The 27,814-nt window shown below is 43.0% G+C and overlaps 1 protein-coding gene across 2 annotated transcripts; it reads right to left on the bottom strand.

The window, feature by feature from the left end:
• Positions 1–1,784: 1,784 nt before the first annotated feature.
• LOC118363120 (transmembrane protein 255A-like) lies at positions 1,785–26,031 on the bottom strand. 2 transcript variants are annotated; one of them, XM_035743824.2, is made up of 9 exons: positions 25,623–26,031; positions 16,667–16,809; positions 9,152–9,214; positions 8,438–8,527; positions 6,579–6,650; positions 6,318–6,406; positions 5,435–5,603; positions 5,055–5,204; positions 1,785–4,768 (listed from the first exon to the last, which is right to left on the bottom strand). In XM_035743824.2, the coding sequence occupies exons 1-9, from the start codon at positions 25,672–25,674 to the stop codon at positions 4,607–4,609; spliced, it is 990 nt and encodes a 329-aa protein (XP_035599717.1). In that variant the 5' UTR covers positions 25,675–26,031; the 3' UTR covers positions 1,785–4,606. The 2 variants fall into 2 exon arrangements, with proteins under 2 accessions (XP_035599717.1, XP_052344423.1); XM_052488463.1 differs by lacking the exon at positions 6,579–6,650.
• Positions 26,032–27,814: the final 1,783 nt, after the last annotated feature.

Raw genomic sequence — 27,814 nt, 5'->3', positions numbered from 1 at the left:
ACCTTGTCACAACACAACTGATTGGCTGAAACGCATTAAAGAAGGAAATACATTTCACAAATTAACTTAACAGGGCACACCTGTTAATTGAAATGCATTCCAGATGACTGCCTCATGAAGCTAGTTGAGAGAATGCCAAGAGTGTACAAAGCTGTCATCAAGGCAAAGGGTGGCTACTTTTTGAAAAATCTCAAATATAAGATATTTTGATTGGTTTAACACCTTTTTGGTTACTATATGATTCCATGTGTTATTTCATAGTTTGTCTTCTATTCTACAATGTAGAAAATAGTAAACAATAAACAAAAATCCTTGAATGAGTAGGTGTGTCCAAACTTTTGACTGGTAATGTACTTTGAAATGAACAAGGGAGAGGTTAAATGGAGGCTAAGTCTGGTATAAGCTTATTTTCACACTTCACAATAACTCTGTTGCAGTGGTCTTAGGCAGTCTCCATATAGGCTATTCCCTCCATCACGACACTGCTGCCCAGTTGAAGAGCTTGTGATCTCCATGCAGCACCACAGCACCATGAGTCTTCAGAAAAGCAACCCCTCAGCCTCAGAAGATGGTCTTCTGGAGGCATGCAGTCAGAGTCATTATACCCTAATGAAGTGCAGAGTATGCATGATGCGTGCAACTTCTCATTCCATCATATTTTAACATTTTAATTAATCCTTCATTCAGTTCAGTCAGTATGTCACCCATTCAGTCATATGTCTGAGTTGCAATAGGAACTAAATCAAAGAGAATAGAACAGTCTTATCCATTTGTTTATTTTAATCTATGTGTATTCAAACTTATTTGGCCTATCACATTAATAATATGTTTAATTTAGGCATATCCAAATAAAAATAGGCTTTCAACTTGTAGGCGTTGCAATATAGGCTGTCATTTTGGGTACTGGTGTCATGTGGAATAATTTTAGAACTCTATTTTATAACTTTTTTTAAATTATAGGGCTCTCCTTAAAAAGAGACCCTAGCTCACAGGCCTCTAAATATAGCCTCCAAATACATTTTTTACATAATAGTTAAAGCACGTGCAGTGGCTGATAGGAAAGATGTCACTCAGGACAGTTTATGACCAAGACGTAATGAATATTTAGTTTTGTCTTGTTTTAGATATGGATATATCCTCTGCGTGATGGGGTTGTGCATCGCAAATGGCTAGGACAAGCCTACATACCGAGTCGGATTCACTAACACTCAAAATGCCTAATATAAAGGCCTACAGTCCGTGCTCCAAATACTGGAAAAAGTGTGATTCATTAGTTTACATGATCACCACAGTTGCCCCACGCAGCTATAAAATTGAAATTCTGCCATTATATAACACACAACAGCATGGCATATTTATATACGAGTTGATTTAGATTTATTCCACTAACTGGGCTCGAGTTGCTTGATTGACTAGCTAATTTCAACTAGCTACGTTCGGTTCATGTCCTTTGCAGATGACACATCACTGACAAAAGTTTGTACGCATAAAAAAAGATCTGTAAACTAGTAAAGGGATGTGTAAAGTAAGAATTTAACGTGTAAATGGGGCGGCAGGGTAGCCTAGTGGTTAGAGCGTTGGATTAGTAACCGAAAGGGTGCAAGTTGAAATCCCCGAGCTGACAAGGTACAAATCTGTGGTTCTGCCCCTGAACAGGCAGTTAAACCACTGTTCCTAGGCCGTCATTGAAAATAAGAATTTGTTCTGACTTAAAGGTAAAAAATATATATACTTTAAAAAAAAAACATAGTCGTAACATAAGGTTTGTACATTGGACAGATAGATATGTTTCACACATGGTTTTTATTACGATCCAAACAAGTCACATATGGATTTTCTTACGATCCTAATGATACGCATGTTCAACCTTTGGCAGGTATCTGGTTCCATAGATTTCCCCCCAATCCACCCCACAACAAAGGATTTTTGTTGTCATTATTGCCTCTGCTATAACCCTGCTCACAATCTGCGAACAACAACGTGAGATAAAGAGTAATAGGATGAACTGTGATCTATGCTTCAAAACCTTCATTTTACATTACACTTTGAGATACAATCGTGTACCTTTACATATGTCCAAGCAACGTTACATATCATATTTCTAATGATGTACAGTAAATTGGAAATACGCTAAAAGTTGAGCTTGAAAGCAATCTAACAGTGCTAATACTGGTTCAATGTGACATTACCAAGGCGTATCAATCAGTCCCGAATCAGACAAACCATTCCCAAACCATGACACCAGTGTCATGCCACTTAAAGGCGGTGCAAAAAATAAGGAGCAATCACGGTGCCACTTTTTGACAGGAAGCATTCATAGAAAACAGAGAGAGAGAGAGAGAAACACACGGACTGAGGTGCGAGTCAGAGGGAGGAGACCACATTGTCCAAGGTGGCGAGCTTCTAATCTGGTCAGGATAACTGGTACTTCTCTGAGAGTCGACAGATATGGATAAGGCACATCTGTACAGTCGTGGCCAAAAGTTTTGAGAATGACACAAATATTAATTTTCACAAAGTCTGCTGCCTCAGTTTGTAGGATGGCTATTTGTATATACTCCAGAATGTTATGAAGAGAGATCAGATGAATTGCAAAGTCCCTCTTTGCCATGCAAATGAACTGAATCCCCCCAAAACATTTCCACTGCATTTCAGCCCAGCCCTGCCACAAAAGGACCAGCTGACATCATGTCAGTGATTCTCTCGTTAACACAGGTGTGAGTGGACAAGGATGGAGATCACTCTGTCATGCTGATTGAGTTCGAATAACAGACTGGAAGCTTAAAAAGGAGGGTGGTGCTTGGAATCATTGTTCTTCCTCTGTCAGCTATGGTTACCTGCAAGGAAACACGTGCCGTCATCATTGCTTTGCACAAAATGGGCTTCACAGGCAAGGATATTGCTGCCAGTAAGATTGCACCTAAATCAACCATTTATCGGATCATCAAGAACTTCAAGGAGAGCGGATTAATTGTTGTGAAGAAGGCTTCAGGGCACCCAAGGAAGTCCAGCAAGCGCCAGGACCGTCTCCTAAAGTTAATTCAGCTGCGGGACTGGGAACCACCAGTACAGAGCTTGTTCAGGAATGGCAGCAGGCAGGTGTGAGTGCATCTCCACGCACAGTGAGGACTTTTGGAGGGTGGCCTGGTGTCAAGAAGGGCAGCAAACAAGCCACTTCTCTCCAGGAAAAAAAATCAGGAACAGACTGATATTCTGAAAAAAGTACAGGGATCAGACTGTTGAGGACTGGGGTAAAGTCATTTTCTCCGATGAATCCCCTTTCCGATTGTTTGGGGCATCCGGAAAAAAGCTTGTCCGGAGAAGACAAGGTGAGCGCTACCATCAGTCCTGTGCCATGCCAAAAGTAAAGCATCTTTAGACCATTCATGTGTGGGGTTGCTTCTCAGCCAAGGGAGTGAGCTCACTCACAATTTTGCCTAAGAACACAGCCATGAATAAAGAATGGTACCATCACATCCTCCGAGAGCAACTTCTCCCAACCATTCAGGAACAGTTTGGTGACGAACAATGCATTTTCCAGCATGATGGAGCACCTTGACATAAGTGGCTCGGGGAACAAAACATCAATATTTTGGGTCCATGGCCAGGAGGCTCCCCAGACCTTAATCCCATTGAGAACTTGTGGTCAATCCTCAAGAGGCAGATGGACAAACAAAAACCCACAAATTCTGACAAACTCCAAGCATTGATTATGCAAGAATAGGCTGCCATCAGTCAGGCTGTGGCCCAGAAGTTAATTGACAGCATGCCAGGGCAGATTGCAGAGGTCTTGAAAAAGAAGGGTCAACACTGCAAATATTGACTCTTTGCATCAACTTCATGTAATTGTCAATAAAAGCATTTTACACTTATGAAATGCTTGTAATTATACTTCAGTATTCCATAGTAACATCTGACAAAAATATCTAAAGACACTGAAGCAGCAAACTTTGTGGAAATTAATATTTGTGTTATTCTCAAAACTTTTGGCCACGACTGTAGGCAGTCCTGGTGTCTTGAGCGAGGTAAGCTTGTTTTCGATTCGCACCTTGGCTCTAACTCTTCGATGTTGGCAGAACTTTAAGGTGTAAACGATAGGGTGTTTACATCCCCCATTACACTGTTTATACCTATCCAGACCCCTGCAAACATAGAATAGTTAGGGCCAAGGGAAAGATGTAGGGAGCGAACTGTCATCGACAGAGAGTCTGCTGAGAAAAGCGTGTTGGGCAAGCAGCATCTTGTTATATCCGCCACACCATCCAGGTTGGGCTGAACTGAATCCTAACAGGCTATACTTATTGGGGGATGAATGAACCTTGCAGCCCTCCTATGACAAATGGCACGGGCTTCTAGTCACATTAGTGACGCATGCTATTTTTTTCTTCCAGTAACTCCTTGTCTCTGTACACCCAACAAAGCCCAGGCAGGCTTGGCTGCTTTAGAACGGTATGGAGCACCAGATGTAGCAGCAGCTCTCTTTCAAACAGGTTAATATTAAAGGCCCACCAACACCTATCAATGCCCATTGTTGTTACTGCAGCTGGCAAAAGAGGAGACGATGCTGGATGCCCTCCCCTGTTCTTTCCCAGGACCAGCCACTCTCCTAGGGGCTGTATGGTGGGGGCTTCTCATCGGGGGGGGAGTAAGGGGGAGAGTAGCTTGGGGGGACCAGGGTGGGCCACATGCGGCTGGCCCCTATGCGGCTAGCCCCTGACTGGGAGTCATCAGACAGGCCAGAAGAGTCAGGGAACATCATGCTGGAGCCCTGAGGAGAAGGGAGGGAGAAGATGAGCCGGAGTTAAAACAAGACAGATGACTTGAGTTTGTACAGTACTCATCCTATGATCAAGCAGTAAGGACAGAATCTTAACTTGAAATCCACCAGTGTAACTTGAATTTGTGCATATTTACCATTGACATAAATGTGTGATCTCCTAAAAAGTTTGACTTACCCACACATAGTTCAAGTTAGTCTTCAGTCCTAATGCATTATTCATGTTAGTTGTGGCTATGTGGGGGATAATGTATGATGGGTATTAGTAGTATATTACCTGCAGGTCGTAGGCAGTGTAGGGTGGCAGGTAGGGGGCAGTGTTGAGGTAGGAGTTGAATGAGGGGGTGCTGGGAGCTGGAAACTCTAAGGGGAAAGAGGCTGCAGGAAGGGGCTCTGATTCACACGAGTCAGGGGTCAACATGGGCGTCTGTCCAAAACACAAAAAAATAATGGGCAATACTGATACCTGTGGTTCATGGTGTGTGCACGTCACAAAGGGCAACAATAAGGGCCACATATATTGAGAATTTGCATCCGGGGGGGATAACTGGACTTGTCGAATAATAACCGCTTGCTTTCCTTTTGTCTGTTGAAAAACGCTTTAAAACGTTATGCTAGGATGTGCCCTAATAAATACAACCCTGCTGCTCATCTCACCAAGTCCTTGAAACCTCCTAGCACGCCGGCAGTAATGATGCCCAGGAAGAGAGCGACAATGTTGAGAATGATGGCGGACCATAGCAGGTGGTGGAGGTGCACCACGTCCTCGCAGCTCCCCACCTCCGTGTACTCATGGTAGCCCCCCATAAGCTCCACACGGCTGGGCCAGTGTGTGGGAGAGGTGGGTAGACGAGATCAGGGAGGAGAAAGAGTAAAGACAGACAGAAGTAAGAACCACCTTATTGAGATGCAAGGCTAAAGAGAAATGTGTAATGCCTACGACATTCATTGTGACAAATGACAGGCAAGCATAAATCCCAAATCAACAACATAGAAATGAACACAAGTGCACCTTTGGTTGTAAAACAGATGACAGTTTCAAATCAAGTTGGAAAGGGGGAATTACTGTAGCTACAGCTACTAGAGAGAGAGAGTTGGTGGGAAACGGGTATGAGGATTGGTATTCATGTAGGAGTGAGGGCAGGGCATCCAATCATTTCCATGGTGGATTCCAAGCAGGAAGACTCTTACTCTTAAATGACTTAAATGTAATGTAAATGTACTCTTAAAATCAACCACACCAACAATAATGTTTCATAAGGGGCTAAAAGAAAGGGACCTATTTCCAAATCATGGACGTTTTCCTAAAAAATTTCAAAACATCTTTATTCACATGTCCCAAAAGAGGGTGTTCTCTGAAACATAAGCAGTGCTGACCTTAAAGCTACTAAAAAGACACTAAAACAACAAGTGTATACATTTGAGGCAAACAAGTAAATAATCAATCAATTGAGCTGAGTTTAGCTGCCCCTCAGGCAGAAAAATAATCAAAACAATCCTCTAATGATAGGAATTTGCGAAGGAGGCTTAGCAAACTCACTTGCCACAGTTGTAGAGGTCACAGCAGTAACAGGTATTGGATTTCACACGTAAATTACAGGTAGCCCGGGATGCTGTCTGGCAGTGAACCTAGATTTAACACAAATAGTCACTGTTATGACATGGTAAAGCAAATGGGTCATGCTCTATATTATGTGAAACTGATGGATTTTCAACTCTAAGGCAACATTTAAACAACTTTAAGGCAACCTTTCAACTAAAATGGTGATATGAGGTCAACAGGAATGAAGTGTGCACTCACATCTTCATAATCAACAGAGGGTTTTGAATTGGCGTGGAAATCACAGCGACCGGCGTAGTAGGGTCTAAGGTCCTGGGGTGCAACACAAAGTCATCACATCCACATTTTATCCTACTGATTAGGTTTTACACATCAGTAAAGAAACAACAGCAGTAGACCCAAGACCCACTGCAATTTGCATACCGCCCAAACAGATCCACATATGATGCAATCTCTATTACACTCCACACTGCCCTTTCCCACCTGGACAAAAGGAACACTTATGCGAAAATGCTATTAATTGACTACAGCTCAGCGGTCAACACCATAGTACCATCACTAAGTACCATCACTAAACTAAGGATCCTGGGACTAAACACCTCCCTCTGCAACTGGATCCTGGACTTCCTGACGGGCTGCCCCCAGGTGGTGAGGGTAGGTAGCAACACACCTGCCACGCTGATCCTCAACACTGGAGTCCCCTCCTGTAATCCCTGTTCACCCACGACTGCATGGCCAGGCACGACTCCAACACCATCATTAAGTTTGCAGACGACACAACAGTGGTAGGCCTGATCACTGACAACGACGAGACAGCCTATAGGGAGGAGGTCAGAGACCTGGCCGTGTGGTGACAGAATAACAACCTATCCCTCAATGTAACCAAGACTAAGGAGATGATTGTGGACTACAGGAAAAGGAGGACCGAGCACACCCCCATTCTCATCGACGGGGCTGTAGTGGAGCAGGTTGAGCGCTTCAAGTTCCTCGGTGTCCACATCAACAACAAACTAGAATGGCCCAAACACACCAAGACAGTCGTGAAGAGGGCACGACAAAGCCTATTCCCCTCAGGAAACTAAAAAGATTTGGTATGGGTCCTGAGATCCTCAAACGGTTCTACAGCTGCAACATCGAGATCATCCTGACTGGTTGCATCACTGCCTGGTACGGCAATTGCTCGGCCTCTGACCGCAAGGCACTACAGGGGGTAGTGCGTACGGCCCAGTACATCACTGGGGCTAAGCTGCCTGCCATCCAGGACCTCTACACCAAGCGGTGTCAGAGGAAGGCCCTAAAAATTGTCAAAGAGCCCAGCCACCCCAGTCATAGACTGTTCTCTCTACTACCGCATGGCAAGCTGTACCGGAGTGCCAAGTCTAGGACAAAAAGGCTTCTCAACAGTTTTTACCCCCAAGCAATAAGACTCCTGAACAGGTAATCAAATGGCTACCTGGACTATTTGCATTGTGCCCCCATTGTTTATCTGCACCCACCAACCCCTCTTTTACGCTACTGCTACTCTCTGTTCATCATATATGCATAGTCACTTTAACCATATTTACATGTACATACTACCTCAATCATCCTGACTAATGATTGTCTGTATGTAGCCTCGCTACTGTATATAGCCTGTCTTTTTACTGTTGTTTTATTTCTTTACTTACCTATTGTTCACCTAACACCTTTTTTTGCACTATTGGTTAGAGCCTGTAAGTAAGCATTTCACTGTAAGGTCTACACCGGTTGTATTCGGCGCCCGTGACAAATAAACTTTGATTTGACTTGAACAGCATCAACCACACCAGCAGAATACACTCCAACAACACAAGATGCAAATTAACTTGTATCATAATCTATGCGTAAGTAACCTGTATGTAAACAATAATTTCTCATGGAAAATTGAAAAGGTACAAAACAATGATGTCATCAAGTGGCAATGGTCAGATTCTATATTAAATCAGTTATTGGTGGGGTTACTATGTAATAACACTGAAACAGTGACATTCCATATGACTGCATGGTATCTGTGCATCTGTCTTCTGTATGATTGCTGCTTAGAACTTGGCTTACTCGCTGTGTTTGTTACTGGTACTCACAATGTGTCTTGCTGCAAACACCCCATCCACAATGGCACAGCAGAAGGCAGCCACCACTCCGAAACTGATGAACATAATGGACACCACCAGCTGGAAGACACACAAAGAGTGACGAGAGAAGCAAAGTGTTATCCACTCGGACCTTTGTCTTATTATCTTCCATAGCAAAGTCAAATCAAGGGAAATATTCCATGAACATTCCATGAATAAATCATTGTGTTTGTTGTTCTGCATCTAATTGGATGTTTGTTGTCTACTGTTAGCTGTTTGCTCCTCATCCAGTTTTTGTGTGTAAAGGCTGACAAGCTACACACTCATTCTTCATTTCGGGAGCTAGGGGGAGTAGCTACGCCCCTGGCAACACCCCACGGCTCTCATCTGCAGTTCCGTCCATACATTCTTGCGTGGACATCTGTCCCCCTCCTCTTACACATGTTTATTTCTGGATCCATCTCGCAAGAAGCCCTAAGATACATGTTCTGACAGCCATGCTAAAATCCCTGTGAGCCAACTGTGACATTCTGCTAGAGAAGGTAGCAGTGTTTCTGTGCCCATGCCACATGAAGACCACAATTTGGGCGTAGTCTATCATTGCCAAGTGATTGTAGCTTAACGAATTGAATTGGGTTATTGGCGGTGTTTGTCTGCAGAGAGCTATAGAGGTGTGGCATAGAAACTAATATGGAAGCGCAGGCGTAATATAAATACTCTTACCATCTGCCTCTTATTTTCTATCAAATGGGCTCCGATGATTCCGAGAAAGGAGCCTAGGCCCAGCTGAAAAAAGATCACAATGTTGTTAGGTCACCAGTCGAACCAGACTAAATGGGAAATTAATTTGAATGGTAATAAAGACCAACAGCAAATAGAACACAACACTTAATTTCTGTTGACTCATTCAGGATCAGGAAATGGTCTTTCTATTTAGTTCACCCAAATGACTTTTCCCCGGAAATAATCAATCCCAATTATTGTGATAGAAAATGACCAAGTTCAAATTCTGTAGAAATGTTTCCTTGGCCTAAGTGTAGCACATGTAATGTGGATGTGAAACTTACTCCTCAGCCTGAAGTGTCCCCGCTTGCGCCAATGAATAGCTAGATATTTGCGCGGCACTGACTGGTAAGACGCTTCAGGAGGGCAGTCACGTGTACTAGCAAGGCAGAGGTCCCGAGTTCGTGCCAGGTATGGGCTGAATTGGGAGGAAGTGGTACTTGATAAAGGCCTTTGCAGACTGTACGATTTTAGCCTAATTTATGCCATGATTTTGTCTTCTCAGACTACGTTGTGGGCAAATTCTTAAGTCGTAAAAAATCGTTGTACGTCTTGTCTTGTTCAGTGTGACAGGGTCTAGGTCTGATTAAGTACCGAAAAGGTTCTAGTAGCATCCAACTTTTTTGCCTTTATCGTGTAGTGTGTGGCTGGTGTTACGATCCCGGTGACTAACCAATAGGAACACTGACGACACTGAGTATAGTCAGATTAATATAATAGTTTGATTTAAACTTTTAGCCTACCGGTACATGCTGTGCAAGAAGAAATATTTCCCTAAAACTTCCTGTTTACATGACATCTGAAATAGGCTACCTGATGGGATAAATGCACAAAATGTCCAATCAAAATAAACGTTTTACCACAACGACTATGTTATTTTGGGAAAGCCTATTTGATTCTGAGTTCGAACATATAAAGTTTGTATGTGAAAACTATTTATTTAGGTTTTTCCGAACTCACTTCACTTACGCATAAGCATAGAGTGAGACCTACGTTGGCTGACGTAGCCTCACAAGCAAATCACAGAATGTGTCGACCAAACACATTTGAAGCAAATCTTACAATCTGGCCAGGTTGAGATCAAGATTGTAATTTGGTAACGTCGCACAGTGTGACGTTGTTAAGGCCTTAAGCAAGCAGCATGACTTCCTTTACAGTGGTGCCGTGACCCAGGTCTACAGTTGCACTCAGCTCAACACCGGGGTCGCTGTTGAGTATGTTTGAGCAGTGGATGTAGCACATGGGGATGTGAAACTTACTCCTCAGCCTAAAATGTCCCCACTTGCGCCAGTGAATAGCTAGCGTTTCACATGGCGTGGACTGGTAAGACGCTTCAGGAAGGAGGTGACATGTGCTAGCAAGGCAGAGGTCACAGTTTGCGCCAGGTATGGGCCGAATCGGGAGGAAGTGGTACTTGCTAAGCAAGCGTTGTGGCGTCATTTACATATGCTTAGATCTATAAATGATAGCATAGGTGTCCAAGATCACCACCCTATTACTCTCATCAATCCAACTAGGGTTGCAAAGGGTCGGAAACTTTCCGCTAATATTCCAGAATTCTTCCGGACATTTTCCATGGGTAGTTAAGCCCGGGAATCTTGCTTAAATTCATCAAAAAAGTTAGCTTACAACAGTGAACTGTCGTTGTGGGATACACATAAGGCAATTCTAGCTTTTGTGGCATATTTTGGTTAAACTGTCCCCAATTCAAGGGAATTGCAACCCTCTGCATGCACAGTGCATTCTTCCATCACATGTGCAGTGCACTTTTCCATCATATATACAGCTGATTCTCAAGATCTTCCACACTAATGAGATGCTATTGAGCCCACACTACTACACTGTCTGAGCCAAGGACTACATTCTTTCTGGTAAATTTTGATTTCAATACTGGGTGGGGTGAATATATTTTATATGACATACATGATTTTTTGTGAATTAGTAAATAGTAGCCTACAGAAACGTGTGTTTAAATCAAAACAAGCTAGTTTTTGCCATCATGTGGGTTTTAGCTTGCTTTAGTCTGCTAACTTGATCTCAACCTGGCCTCACCCATTTCCATGTTTCATTTTAAAACATGTATCTTACAAAGGACGTGTTTATTCTGCTTAACTGCTTAACTATTTATCTGTACCTGGAATTGTATTTGGGATATTTTTACTCATTTTTTTCTAATCTTCACAGGAAAATACCATGGGCACTATCTGATGTGTGGAGACATTTCACTGCAGCTAATATAGAAGGAAAAGCTGTGTACATTTGCAAATACTGTACAAAATCATATGTGAAGGATGCAACAAAGATGCAGAATCATCTGGCCAAGTGCATAAAGTTCCCTCAGTGCTCACAACAAGCAACCTCTGACAAAATTCACTCTACCTATATTTGAGGTGAAAATTATGAATCAGATACCTTGTTGATAGCAACAGCTCATGGTCCTCCTGGAATCAGATAATTTTTTTTGACTCAATGGAGGAACGTAGTCAGAGAAATGCTGATGAATGTTTTGCTCGAGCTGTGTATGCAACTGGTTCACCTCTGATACTCACAGGCAATGTGTATTGGAAGAGATTTCTGAATGTTCCTCTCCCAGCATACACCTCTCCAACCAGACATGCTTTATCTACTCATTTGCTGGATGCAGAGTTCAAACAGAGTTCAAGTGAAGGTCAAGCAAATCATAGAGAAAGCAGACTGTATAGCATTAATCTCTGATGGGTGGTAAAATGTTTGTGGGCAAGGAATAATTGACTACATCTCCACCCCCCAACCAGTATTCTACAAGAGCACAGACACAAGGGACAACAGACACATCAGTCTCTACATTGCATATGAGCTGAAGGCAGTCATCAATGACCTTGGACCACAGAAGGTATTTGCACTGGTGACAGACAATGCTGTGAACATGAAGGCTGCTTGGCATAAAGTGGAGGAGTCCTACCTCACATCACACCCATTAGCTGTGCTGCTAATGCATTGAATCTGCTCCTCAAGGACATCATGGCACTGAAAACAATGGATACACTCTACAAGGAAACGGTTAGGTATGTGAAGGGCAATCAAGTTATAGCAGCAATCTACCTCACCAAGCAAAGTGAGAAGAATAAAGCGCCACATTGAAGCTGCCCAGCAACATCCGTGGGGATGGTGTTATCATCATGTTTGATAGTCTCCTGGAGGGGAAGGAGTCTCTCCAAGAAATGGCCATATCGCAGTCTGCCGATATGGACAGCCCCATCAAGAGGATCCTCCTGGATGATGTATTTTGGGAGAGAGTGGTAAGCAGCCTGAAATCTATAGAGGTAGCCATTGATGGATTTAGGGAGACAGTGCCACCCTGTCTGATGTTCAGACTCCACTTTCAGATGTAAGAGAAGAAATCCGTACTGCCCTGCCCACTACACTGTTGTTCCAAGCAGAGGAAACTGCAGTTCTGAAATACATCAAAAGGCGTGAAGACCTCTGCCTGAAGCCACTCTGCAGCGTACAAGAGCATCCTGTCTGGTGCAGAGAACAACGAGGCCTATGGTGTCACTACTACCGTGTCTCGCCACCTTGGCCTGGATGAGGGCAAGATTCTTGGCAGTCTGGCGAAGTACACTTCCAAACAAGGGCTTTGGGATGGAGATGCCAACATATCTGATCAGCCACCTGGTGGAAGGGACTTTGTGGATCTGAGGCTCTTTCCCCCGTTGCCTCCATGCTCCTCCATATATAACCAACATCAGCCGCCTCAGAGCGCAACTGGTCTTTGTTTGGGAACACACACACCAAAGCACGCAACAGACTGACCAATACAAGGGTTGGAAAATTGGTGGCCATCTGGGCAAATTTGAGGCTTTGTGAGCCTGACAACGAGCCATCCTCAACAAGGTTGGAAAATGACAGTGAAGATGAAGCCTGACAGTGAAGATGTTCAGTGAAGATGTTCAAGAGGTGGACATTGAGGAGGTCCAGGGAGAAGACATGGAAGCATGAGAGGAAGACAATGAAAGCTTTAGTTTCTAGACTATAATTTTACAGATGTATATTGAAAACATTTTTGGGAGATGCAATGGATCATTGGGGATCATTCAAAAGAAATCATCGCATGAAGAGTCAACTCATTTAATTAAAGTTCAATTCGTAACATTTTTATTTTATACAGTGCCTTGCGAAAGTATTCGGCCCCCTTGAACTTTGCGACCTTTTGCCACATTTCAGGCTTCAAACATAAAGATATAAAACTGTATTTTTTTTGTGAAGAATCAACAACAAGTAGGACACAATCATGAAGTGGAACGACATTTATTCGATATTTCAAACATTTTTAACAAATCAAAAACGGAAAAATTGGGCGTGCAAAATTATTCAGCCCCCTTAAGTTAATACTTTGTAGCGCCACCTTTTGCTGCGATTCCAGCTGTAAGTCGCTTGGGGTATGTCTCTATCAGTTTTGCACATCGAGAGACTGACATTTTTTCCCATTCCTCCTTGCAAAACAGCTCGAGCTCAGTGAGGTTGGATGGAGAGCATTTGTGAACAGCAGTTTTCAGTTCTTTCCACAGATTCTTGATTGGATTCAGGTCTGGACTTTGACTTGGCCATTCTAACACCTGGATATGTTTATTTTTGAACCACTCCATTGTAGATTTTGCTTTATGTTTTGGATCATTGTCTTGTTGGAAGACAAATCTCCGTCCCAGTCTCAGGTCTTTTGCAGACTCCATCAGGTTTTCTTCCAGAATGGTCCTGTATTTGGCTCCATCCATCTTCCCATCAATTTTAACCATCTTCCCTGTCCCTGCTGAAGAAAAGCAGGCCCAAACCATGATGCTGCCACCAACATGTTTGACAGTGGGGATGGTGTGTTCAGGGTGATGAGCTGTGTTGCTTTTACGCCAAACATAACATTTTGCATTGTTGACAAAAAGTTCCATTTTGGTTTCATCTGACCAGAGCACCTTCTTCCACATGTTTGGTGTGTTTTCCAGGTGGTTTGTGGCAAACTTTAAACGACACTTTTTATGGATATCTTTAAGAAATGGCTTTCTTCTTGCCACTCTTCCATAAAGGCCAGATTTATGCAATATACGACTGATTGTTGTCCTATGGACAGAGTCTCCCACCTCAGCTGTAGATCTCTGCAGTTCATCCAGAGTGATCATGGGCCTCTTGGCTGCATCTCTGATCAGTCTTCTCCTTGTATGAGCTGAAGGTTTAGAGGGACGGCCAGGTCTTGGTAGATTTGCAGTGGTCTGATACTCCTTCCATTTCAATATTATCGCTTGCACAGTGCTCCTTGGGATGTTTAAAGCTTGGGAAATCTTTTTGTATCCAAATCCGGCTTTAAACTTCGTCACAACAGTATCTCGGACCTGCCTGGTGTGTTCCTTGTTCTCCATGATGCTCTCTGCGCTTTTAACGGACCTCTGAGACTATCACAGTGCAGGTGCATTTATACGGAGACTTGATTACACACAGGTGGATTGTATTTATCATCATTAGTCATTTAGGTCAACATTGGATCATTCAGAGATCCTCACTGAACTTCTGGAGAATTTGCTGCACTGAAAGTAAAGGGGCTGAATAATTTGTGTGGATGACCACACACTATAGCAGTCATCTTTTTTCTCTAATAGACTTGTTTTGAGCAGTCTTTGTTTTTAAAAATCATAGTTACTTGTCATTTTAATCCATAGAGACGTGAAGGAGAAGCTCGTCGGATGTTGATGTGTCAACATTTAAGACCATGGTCAACATTGGCTGACAAAACCAAAGGCTTTCAACATACACACGTTAACACAAAAATAATAAGGGAGATTAAAAGATAATGCCCACATGTTGTATCATGTAATCTAGTACGGCAACTGCTCCGCACACAACCGCAAGGCTCTCCAAAGGGTAGTGAGGTCTGCACAACGGGGGCAAACTACATGCCCTCCAAGACACCTACACCACCCGATGTCACAGGAAGGCCAAAAAGATCATCAAGGACAACATCCACCCTCACCACTGCCTGTTCACCCCGCTATCATCCAGAAGGTGAGGTCAGTACAGGTGTCATCAAAGCTGGGACCGAGAGACTGAAAAACAGCTTCTATCTCAAGGCCATCAGACTGTTAAACAGCCATCACTAACATTGAGTGGCTGCTGCCAACATACTGACTCGAATCTCTAGCCACTTTAAGAATTAATAATTGGATGTAATAACTGTATCACTAGTCACTTAAACAATTCCACTTTATATAATGTTTACATACCCTACATTACTCATCTCATATGTATATACTGCACTCTATACCATCTACTGCATCTTGCCTATGCCGTTCGGCCATCGCTCAACCATATATTTATATGTAAATATTCTTATTCATTCCTTTACACTTGTGTGTGTATAAGGTAGTTGTTGTGAAATTGTTAGACATTACTGCATGGTCGGAACTAGAAGCACTGCTAACCATGTTTATGTGACCAATAAAATGTGATTTTGATTTGGATGCATTTCTGAAGTATTTAAACAGGGCCCATATCTATGATCGTGGCATCGATCTCCCAGTAAGAATGATGTAATGAAAGTACAAACAGTCTCTGCTCTATTAATACAAGTCTCACAATAACATTTTCTTGATCTATACTAGTTGAGATTGAAGAACAATACCTGCTCTATTCTTGTATCTGAAATGTGATTTACTGGTCTTTTTCAGATGAATAACCATACATGATTTATTATTAGAGACAACCTAGTCATCATGCACACTGAATATAATCGAGGAACTTTATTTTTCCTGTTAGGGAGCTTCTTATTTTATAGAATATCATGTCTATAGGATCAACACAGTTAGTTTCTCCTGAGGCAGAATGCTGAGGGCTATATAGATGGGGTCTCTGAAGCCACTTTATAGGTGATCACATATATTTTAGCCTCTAATGACAACAATGCTAAATAATGAATATGGGGAAAAATCCTCCCTCTGGGAGACTATCATTAATTATCACTCAAAATGAGGTCCAATTCAGCCTCCATCAGCCAGAGGATATTACCCTTGATTGTATGGAATACCCTTTCGGTAACACTTTACCTGACGTCTGCAGGTATAACACGCTTTAGAGTAGAATAGAATAGTAAATAATAACTGCATTTTTCATGTGAAGAAATGTCTTGTTTATAACTTGTTATTATAATAACATATAAGCATGTATGAATGTATAAGCATGTGTGAATCTTTATAATGTATTATAATAATCAAACTTATAACAAGTTATGTCTCTCTAAGTATCAACATTTCAACTGACTCAAAATGGCTGGTATGTAGTCAGGATCGAGATGATTATAAGACATTGCAAGAGGGTCATATACTCATGACAAGTCTTGTGATGCATTATAACTGCATCATAATGCATTCGTGGTGTTACCCTCTTTTCATTGAGGTATGACATGTCTCTAAGACAGTAAGATGTTAGACTGCTACTTACAAGGACTCCTGGGTAGTAGCCACCGACAGTAATGTTCTGTGTCCTGGTGGTGGCTGCCAGTCCAAAGACAAGGATGAGCACAGACACAATGAGCAACATCACAGTGACCATGATGGACTTCTGTTTCCTCTGTTTGAATGATCCTGGAAGACATGCGCAGCGTTAGACAATATACTCATATATCCATTCAATATACAGGTCATTTAACAGATCAGTTTTTGCGACTGAAAGTGTTCCTGAAAACTTAACTCCGGCCATGAAACATTTTAGTTGAATTGTATGAACAGTAGACTAATAAACAAAGTACTTAAATATATTTTGACTGTAGTATCCCTGTGTTACGCACTCCTCTTCAATGGATAGGGTAATATCAACAGGAGTGTGTTTTGGTTAGCTGGGTCGTTCCACCAATTAAGTGCCTTTTGAGTAGAGTACCTTAAAAAAAATGTAATAAATATTTTTGTCACCTAATTTTAACATTCTGTCATAAAGACATCTCAAGAGGTTATGGTCCCGTGTGCCTCAGTTGGTAGAGCAGGGCGCTTGCAACGCCAGCGTTGTGAGTTTGATTCCAATGGGGGACCCGTGTGGAAGAAAAAAAAAGGTTTGAAGATGTATACACTCACTACTCTTTAGTCGCTCTAGATAAGTGTCTGCTAAATGACTCAAATGTAAACGTTAAATACAAAAATGACTAAATTAAGTGCCAAATAAAGTAACAGGCTTGACAACTTCATATTAAATCATCCAGAAATCAAACAAAAAAACATGTGAAAAAACATGGTTTTCAGACATGTGAAAAAAATATTGAAAATACACACATATTTTTCATTTTCATGAGTCAGACAAACATTTTTACAGTGTTTTTCCCCTCATGTCCCCATAAATGTTCCCCATATTTTTCACCACTTCCAACTACATCTGATCTCCCATCCAGGGACCGACACTGTTTAGCTTCAGTGGCAAACCAGCAGTGGGATGCAGGGTGCTATGTTGCTGGAATGAATGTGCCAAAACCTGCAACTGGAAAAAAGGCAGCAAAAGCAAAGGCCATAGTAACATAACCAAAGACAGGGGAAATTACAGGAAAGAGGGAGGTGTTTTATATACTGATTAGAGGTCGACCGATTATGATTTTTCAACGCCCGTACCGATACCGATTATTGGAGGATCAGAAAAGCCGCTACCGATTAATCGGACGATTTTTAAAAATCTATTTGTAATAATGACAATTACAACAATACTGAATGAACACTTATTTTTACTTAATATAATACATCAATAAAATCAATTTAGCCTCAAGTAAAAAATGAAACATGTTCAATTTGGTTTAAATAATGCAAAAACAAAGTGTGGGAGAAGAAAGTAAAAGTGCAATATGTGCTATGTAAGAAAGCTAATGTTTTAGGTCCTTGCTCAGAACATGAGAACATATGTCCATGTCTATCCAATCCAAGATGGCGTAGCAGTCAGACGTCTTTTTTTCCTGTCGTGTCCCTTGTATATATCGTTTTACATCTTTTCGTTGCATATCCTTTATTTTGCTAAACCTCAACATCTAAATAATCCCCTGCAACCCGCCTCACCCAATGTGGCGTGGATCTGCTTTTTTTTCCTAAAGTATTTATATTTACTTCGGATCTGGAATCCCTCAACTGAAGCTAGCCAGCTAACTACCAGCTATCAGTCAGCAAACCATTGCCAGCAGTCATCAGCTGACCTTCAGCTCGGAAAGCTCTCGTCAGTTCGAACAACGTGACTCTAACCAGAGCATAACGGACCTGTTATTTTTATCCCCGGTTTCCTACCGCAAACTGAACATTTTCATCTGGATCTTCACAACTAGATAACCGTAATCCCGGATGACTACTCCTGGCAAACGTTTCCATCCCAGAGCAAGCACCAATTTGCTTGAAGCTAGCCTGGCCAGGGCTCCTGTGCTACCACCGAAGTATACTCCTGGGCTTCAATATCCGGACCCCTTATACAGCCGGTACTGGCAGATCCCCTACGACTGGAATACCGACATAATCTGCCCAAGGACCTCAACAGGCCCCTCAGGCGCGATGCCCGCTGAAGGCCCATTATGCTAACCAGCTAGGCCTGCTAGGTACCTAGAGCTACTTGGAACCCTACTAATTCCACGACTGGTCTATCGACGTTACCGCACGATGAGGCAAAAACAGACTTACCCTCGCCGTGACGTCCCCCAAAGGCTAACTTACTAGCCCCTGCTATCTGCTTGCTTGCTAACCCGGTCTGCTAACTGCTAGCTTGCCTTCCCGGTCTGCTAACTGCTAGCCCTTGCTAACTGCTGCTTGCTAACCCGGTCAGCTAACTGCTAGCCCCTGCTAACTGCTTGCTAACCCGGCCTGCTAACTGCTAGTTTGCCCCAGTCTACTAACTGCTAGCTGCCGGCCTGCTAACTGCTAGCTTACCTGCCCGGTCTGTAACTGCTTGCTTGCTAACCCGGCCTGCTAACTGCTAGCTTGCCCCGGTCTACTAGCTGCTAGCTTGTTTAGCCCCGGCCTACTAACTGTTAGCTTGTTAGCATCGGTCTGCTAACTGTCTGAATCGCCATGTCCCCAGCCAGCCTAACCACTCACTGGACCCATATGTTCACTTGGCTACGCATGCCTCTCTCTAATATCAATATGCCGTGTCCATTATTGTCCTGGTTAGTGATTACTGTCTTATTTCACTGTAGAGCTTCTAGCCCTGCTCAATATGCCTTAACCAACCATGTTGTTCCACCTCCTACATATGCGATGACATCACCTGGTTTAAACATCTCTAGAGACTATATCTCTCTCTTCATTACTCAATGCCTCGGTTTACCTTCAATGTACTCACATCCTACCTTACCTTTGTCTGTACACTATGCCTTGAATCTATGCTATCGTGCCCAGAAACCTGCTCCTTTTACTCTCTGTTCCGAACGTGCTAGACGGCCAGTTCGTATAGTCTTTAGCCGTACCCTTATCCTACTTCTCCTCTGTTCCTCTGGTGATGTGGAGGTTAATCCAGGTCCTGCAGTGCCTAGCTCCACTCTCACCCCCCAGGTGCTCTCATTTGTTGACTTCTGTAAACGTAAAAGCCTTGGTTTCATGCATGTTAACATTAGAAGCCACTCCCTAAGTTTGTTTTACTCACTCCTTTAGCACACTCTGCCAACCCAGATGTCTTAGCCGTGTCTGAATCCTGGTTTAGGAAAACCACCGAAAACCCTGAAATCTCCATTGCTAACTATAACGTTTTCCGCCAAGATAGAACTGCCAAAGGGGGCGGTGTTGCAATCTACTGCAAAGATAGTAATACAGAACTCTGCAGGCTATCTAAGTCTGTACCCAAATAATTTGAGCTTCTACTTCTAAAAATTCACCCTTCCAGGAAACAAGTCTCTCAATGTTGCCGCTTGCTATAGACCTCCCTCTGCCCCCAGCTATGCCCTCGATACCATATGTGAATTGATTGCCCCCATCTATCTTCTTAGCTTGTGCTACTAGGTGACCTAAACTGGGACATGCTTAACACCCTGGCCATCCTACAAACTAAGCTTGATGCCCTCATCACTGTCAAATGCTTCCTGAAACACTTCTGCGAACAGGCCTTTCTAATCGACCTGGCCAGGGTGATGATGATGCCTGGCTATTATTTAAAAGTGTTTTCCTCACCATCTTAAATAAGCATGCCCCTCTCAAAAAATTTAGAACTAGGAATAGATATGGCCCTTGGTTCACTCCAGACCTCTCTGTCCTTAAGTTAACCAGCACAAAAACATCCTGTGGCGTTCTGCATTAGCATCGAATAGCCCCCGTGATATGCAACTCTTCAGGGAAGTTAACAAATATACACAGGCAATTAGAAAAGCTAAGGCAAGCTTTTTCAAACAGAAATTTGAATCCTGTAGTACTAACTCAAAAAAGTTCTGGGACACTGTAATGTCCATGGAGAATAAGAGCACCTCCTCCCAGCTGCCCACTGCTCTGAGGCTAGGAAACACTGTCACCACCGATAGATAAATCCACCATAATTGCGAATTTAAATAAGCATTTCTCTATGGCTGGCCATGCTTTCCACATGGCTACCCCTACCCCGGTCACCTGCCCGGCACCCTCCACAGCAACCCGCCAAAGCCCCCACCATTTCTACTTTACCCAAATCCAGACAGCTGATGTTCTGAAAGAGCTGCAAAATCTGGACCCCTACAAATCAGCCGGGCTAGACAATCAGAACCCTCTCTTTCTAAAATTTTCTGCCGAAATTGTTGCAACCCCTATTACTAGCCTGTTCAACCTCTCTTTCGCATCGTCTGAGATTTCCAAAGATTGGAAAGCTGCCGCGGTCATCCCCCTCTTCAAAGGGGGTGACACTCTAGACCCAAACTGCTGACAGACCTATATCTATCCTACCCTGTCTTTAAGGTCTTCGAAAGCCAAGTTAACAAACAGATTACTGACCATTTCGAATCCCACCATACCTTCTCCGCTATCCAATCTGGTTTCAGAGCTGGTCATGGGTGCACCTCAGCCATGCTTAAAGTCCTAAAAGATATCATAACCACCATTGATAAGAGACAATACTGTGCAGCTGTATTCATCGACCTGGCCAAGGCTTTCGACTTTGTCAATCACCACTTATCGGCAGACTCAACAGCCTTTGTTTCAAATCAAATCAAATTTTATTGGTCACATACACATGGTTAGCAGATGTTAATGCGAGTGTAGCGAAATGCTTGTGCTTCTAGTTCCGACCGTGCAGTAATATCTAACAAGTCAGCTAACAATTTCATAACAACTACCTTATACACACAAGTGTAAAGGAATGAATAAGAATGTGTACATATAAATATTTGGATGAACGATGGCCGAACGGCATAGGCAAGATGCAGTAGACGGTATAGAGTACAATATATACATATGAGATGAGTAATGTAGGGTATGTAAACATTATATAAAGTGGAATTGTTTAAGTGACTAGTGATACATTTATTACATCCAATTATTAAAGTGGCTAGAGATGTTGGCAGCAAACCACTCAATGTTAGTGATGGCTGTTTAACAGTCTGATGGTCTTGAGATATAAGCTGTTTTTCAGTCTCTCGGTCCCTGCTTTGATGCACCTGTCCTGACCTCGCCTTCTGGATGATAGCGGGGTGAACAGGCAGTGGCTCGGGTGGTTGTTGTCCTTGATGATCTTTATGGCCTTCCTGTGACATCGGGTGGTGTAGGTGTCCTGGAGGGCAGGTAGTTTGCCCCTGGTGATGCGTTGTGCAGACCTCACCACCCTCTGGAGAGCCTTACGGTTGTGGGTGGAGCAGTTGCCGTATCAGGCGGTGATACAGCCCGACAGGATGCTCTTGATTGTGCATCTGTAAAAGTTTGAGAGTGTTTTTGGTTACAAGCCAAATTTCTTCAGCCTCCTGAGGTTGAAGAGGCGCTATTGCGGCTTTTTCACTACGCTGTCTGTGTGAGTGGACCATTTCAGTTTGTCCGTGATGTGTATGCCGAGGAACTTAAAACTTTCCACCTTCTCCACTACTGTCACGCGATGTGGATAGGGGGGTGCTCCCTCTGCTGTTTCTTGAAGTCCACGATCATCTCCTTTGTTTTGTTGACGTTGAGTGTGAGGTTATTTTTCTGACAGCACACTCCGAGGGCCCTCACCTTCTCCCTGTAGGCCGTCTCGTCGTTGTTGGTAATCAAGCTTACCACTGTAGTGTCATCTGCAAACTTGATGATTGAGTTGGAGGCGTGCATGGCCACGCAGTCATCGGTGAACAGGGAGTACAGGAGAGGGCTGAGAACGCACCTTTGTGGGGCCCCAGTGTTGAGGATCAGCGGGGAGGAGATGTTGTTTCCTACCCTCACCACCTGGGGGTGCTACAGGGTGATAGTCGTTTAGCTCAGTTACCTTAGCTTTCTTGGGAACAGGAACAATGATGGCCCTCTTGAAGCATGTGGGAACAGCAGACTGGGATAGGGATTGATTGAATATGTCCGTAAACACACCAGCCAGCTGGTCTGCGCATGCTCTGAGGACGTGGCTTGGGATGCTGTCTGAGCTGGCAGCCTTGCGAGGGTTAACACATTTAAATGCTTTACTCACGTTGGCTGCGGTGAAGCAGAGCCCGCAGGTTTTGGTAGCGGCCATGTCAGTGGCACTGTATTGTCCTCAAAGCGAGCAAAGAAGTTGTTTAGTTGGTCTGGGAGCAAGAACTCGGTGTCCGCGACGGGGCTGTAGACCCTGCCACATACCTTTCGTGTCTGAGCCGTTGAATCGCGACTCTACTTTGTCTCTATACTGATGCTTAGCTTGATTGATTGCCTTGCGGAGGGAATAGCTACACTGTTTTGTATTCGGTCATGTTTCCGGTCGCTTTGCCATGATTAAAACCAGTGGTTCACGCTTTCAGTTTTGCGTGAATGCTGCCATCAATCCAAGGTTTCTGGTTGGGGAAGGTTTAATATTCGCCGTGGGTACCACATCACCGATGCATTTGCTAATAAACTCGCTCACCGAATCAGTGTATACATCAATGTTATTGTCCGACGCTATCCGGAACATATCCCAGTCCACGTGATCGAAGCAATCTTGAAGCGTGGAATCAGATTGGTCGGACGAGCGTTGAACAGACCTGAGCACGGGCGTTTCCTGTTTTAGTTTTTGAGCTGGTCATGGGTGCACCTCAGCCATGCTTAAGTTCCTAAACGATATCATAACTGAATAACTGCCTCTGCTGGTTCACCAACTCCTTCTCAGACAGAGTTAGGTGTGTCAAATCGGAGGGCCTGTTGTCCGGACCTCTGGCAGTCTCTATGGAGGTGCCACAGGGTTAAATTCTCGGGCCGGCTCTTTTCTCTGTATACATCAATGATGTCGCTCTTGCTACTTGTGATTCTCTAATCCACCTCTACGCAGACGACACCATTCTGTAAACATCTGGCCCTTCTTTGGACACTGTGTTAACTAACCTCCAGACGAGCTTTAATGCCATACAACACTCCTTCCGTGGCCTCCAACTGCTCTTAAATGCAAGTAAAACTAAATGCATGCTCTTCAAATCGATCACTGCCCCCACCTGCCTGCCTGTCCAGTATCACTACTCTGGACGGTTCTGACTTAGAATATGTGGACAACTACAAATACCTCGGTGTCTGGTTAGACTGTAAACTCTCCTTCCAGACTCACATTAAGCATCTCCAATCCGGCCTCCCGGGTGGCGCAGTGGTTAAGGGCGCTGTACTGCAGCGCCAGCTGTGCCACCAGAGACTCTGGGTTTGCGCCCAGGCTCTATCGTAAACGGCCACGACCGGGTGGCCGGTAGGGATATCCTTGTCTCATCGCGCACCAGTGACTCCTGTGGCGCAGTGCACGCTAACCAAGGTTGCCAGGTGCACGGTGTTTGCTCTGACACACTGGTGCGGCTGGCTTCCGGGTTGGATGCGCGCTGTGTTAAGAAGCAGTGCGGCTTGGTTGGGTTGTGTATCGGAGGATGCATGACTTTCAACATTCGCCTCTCCCGAGCCCGTACGGGAGTTGTAGCGATGAGACAAGATAGTAGCTACTAACAATTGGATACCACGGAATTGGGGAGAAAAAGGGGTAAAAATTCAACAACAACCCCCCCCCCCCCAAAAAAAGCATCTCCAATCCAAAATTAAATCTAGAATTGTCTTCCTATTTTGCAACTTCACTCATGCTGCCAAACATACCCTCGTAAAACGGACTATCCTACCGATCCTTGATACCTCATCCCCATTGTGTTTTATTTTTTTGCTCCTTTGTATCTCTACTTGCACATTCATCTATCACTCCAGTGTTTAATTGCTAAATTGTAATTATTTTGCCACTATGGCCTATTTATCTTACCTCATTTGCACACACTGTATATAGACTTTTCTATTGTGTTATTGACTGTATGTTTGTTTATTCCATGTGTAACTCTGTGTTGTTGCTTGTGTCGCACCTCTTTGCTTTATCTTGGCCAGGTCGTAGTTGTAAATGAGAACTTGTTCTCAAGTGGCCTACCTGGTTAAATAAAGGTGAAATAAAATTAAAAAATTAAATCGTGGAAAGAGCAGGTGTTTATAATGTTTTGTACACTCAGTGTAACAGTATAGCTTCCGTCCCTTTCCTCCCCCTACTTGGGCTTGAACCAGGGATTCTCTGCACACATCGACATCTGACACCCAGGAAGCATCGTTACCCATCGCGCAACAAAAGTCGCGGCCCTTGCAGACTAAGCGAAACAATTACTTCAAGGGCTCAGGGCGAGTGACGTCACCGATTGAAACGCTATTAGCGCGCACCCCGTCTTTGTTCGATTCTTCATTTGAATCAATAGGTCTATTGGTGATTTTCATGATTTCAATAATTATCTGATGTAGAATCAGGTGTTATTAGGCCTACAATGTAATTCATTAATGATTATAACATCTCATGGAACTACTTCGTAAGGAATATAAATACAATGTAACCGTAACGTGTGTGAATGTAGTAAAAAAAAAGGTAGTAAAAACAGAATCACAAACGAACACTTATTGGCTACATTATATTGTAACGACCCTGGGTTTATAACGTTGCTGGTTGCGAGCAAGAAGCACATCAATTACTTAGCTAATGTAAACTAGCGCTTTCCAATATTTGAATAATGTACAGCTCTACTCGTGTAAAACACATTTTATTCCCACATAGTCAGTATTACATCCTATCTAAATAATTTTTCCTGTCAATATGACCACGTCGTCAAATTGTACCTTCCTTTTAGAATGTTGACAACACCACACAAAGATAAACAGTCTGACAGTTCAATGTAGCTTACAGCAGTAAATAGGCTACAGACAAAAATGTTGCTGTTGCCCACCCAGATAACCGCACAACATATGCTTCGACGTTACCAAGTAGCCTATATTGTTTTTGCTGCAACCACGCAGTTGACCTTGCACACACATACCTATAGGAGTTTCAGTCAGAATTCCGGGTTGTTGATTCTGTACGAGAGGCATTTTCTAATCAAACGAAGGAGCTGGATATAGGCCCAGAATTATGATTCAAGGATAAACACTAGATACCTGACAAGCAGAACAAATAGGCCTACTTGTTCACTGCTATGAACTAATACAGGCGTGATATTTGATTGCAGTAGCATACTCTAAAGCAGACGTCCCCGCACCGTTACGGTTGTTGTCGCTTTTACGTTAACAAATATTGACATATCCACTCTCTTCATCTTTCGTGAACAGCGGAGCATCAATAGGTGCACAGTTTGGAACATGAGTCACGCTCCAGTTACAGGTATCGTCGTCTGCCCAGGCGTTGCCGACACATGCCAGATCTTACAACGCCTGGATAAGGTTTTTAAGTATCAGCTAACCACATCATATGTTATACCAATCTGTCAGTCGATGACATCATCGATAACGTGCACGCAACCATTGGTTGATGCGTGCAACGTCTGAGCGGGGAACGCGACCACAGTCATACCAGACAGTCCAACTGAAGACAAAAGTACATTTAAATCAGTCCTAAAATCATCATGGGAACATTTTCATATAGACTACATCTGAAAAAGGCAAACACTCGGCAAACATACGTTTTTTAAATCCCAAATAATTAGACATATTTCGTTTCTGCTTTTTTAATTCGTTTTTATTATTGTTATAATACAGTAGCCTAGTTGTAACAGTTATTTTGATCATACAGGACGACGTACAAATTTGCTGACAAGAGGCTCGTTTTACGCAAGAGTGGACTAAAATGGACAATTTGAGATGTTCGAGCGCCACCCCATGTCAAAACAGAAAATAGTTGCCATCAACTCCTATAAAGTGCAGGGTTTTACATAGTAATCTATTAGCCGACTTATTTCAGATGTCCTCAAAGTGTTCCCTTTCATTGTGATCTGCGCTAATAGACCTACTAACCATGATTAATTACAAACCTAATCATACGATGTTGCGTGGCGTGTGGCACAGAGGCAGACATTATGCTGTATCTGGTTGGACAGTCAAGGTGGACACAATTGATTTATATAAAAAAAAATCTAATAATATTTGACAATGATTTTAATTCAATTAGCCCATGGTCTGTTTAGGGCATCTACCTGGCCTTTCACCTGACCATCTCATATAAAAAGGCTAAGCTAATTGACCAATACCAGGGTACATAATAGATACATGATAAAATATAAGTAAAGCAAAAATTATATAGGCTAACGCTATAATGTGTAAAAAGATCTAGGCCTATAACACATATATCACCCTTCAGTAGGCCTAACAAGTAAACAATTTGATTAATAAGCAGTATTAAAATAACTATCTACATTTGATTAATAAGAAAAGTGTTAAAGTAACTATCTAGGCCTATAACAAATATATCACCCTTCAGTGGGCCTAACAAGCAAACCATTTGATTAAGAAGCAGTGGTAAAATGACTATCTACATTTGATTTATAAGCAAAGTGTTAAAATAACTATTTTGGTGCGTGCGAGAAAATGTGCCTTCACAAATTAGGGAAAAAAATGAGCACAATGGCAAATAAAATATGATTTTCCATGACGACATGCCTCCTTTCATGTAAAACAATATAAAAAACGAAAATAAAAAAAACAGTAAGTCCATGGGCGAGCAGATCGGGACGTGACTGGCGTGCAGATAGATAGCCCTTGATGATGAGATATATTTGATCTTCGCAGAACGACGTTTATGGTGATCAGTCAATGATGGGCGGTTGTACACGTTGGGTCTGTACTTTCAGAGTGAGATGCAGATACTTAATGCACGATCATCAATACACTATTGAAATGTACCAGTTGCATGCCATTTCGCCTAGCCTTCAGCAAACAATGGCCATTTAAAAAAGCACAAACATAGATTCAAAATGAGTGATAAAACCCCAGTTAATCCAGATTTGTGCACGATGGTGACTGACGGTAGCATGTTGGGAATGACAGAAAAAGTATTTTTGGTGTGCTGCGGCTTTGCCTGAGCCTCAGCTCAGTTCAACAGACAATGGTGCTCTGGTGTGCGTGTGCAGAATACCGTGCATCGGCCCATGCACTGTTGCCAAAAGTTCTTCTCCGATAAAAAAAAAAAAGAAAAGAAAAGCCCTTGCCCCCCCCACCAGTTTTCCTCTTTTCAGTGTGC

Source organism: Oncorhynchus keta, chromosome 30, assembly GCF_023373465.1.
Source record: "Oncorhynchus keta strain PuntledgeMale-10-30-2019 chromosome 30, Oket_V2, whole genome shotgun sequence".
NCBI lineage: Eukaryota > Metazoa > Chordata > Actinopteri > Salmoniformes > Salmonidae > Oncorhynchus > Oncorhynchus keta.
Note: the sequence above shows the minus strand (reverse complement) of the source record. Positions and strands in the feature narration are given on the sequence as shown.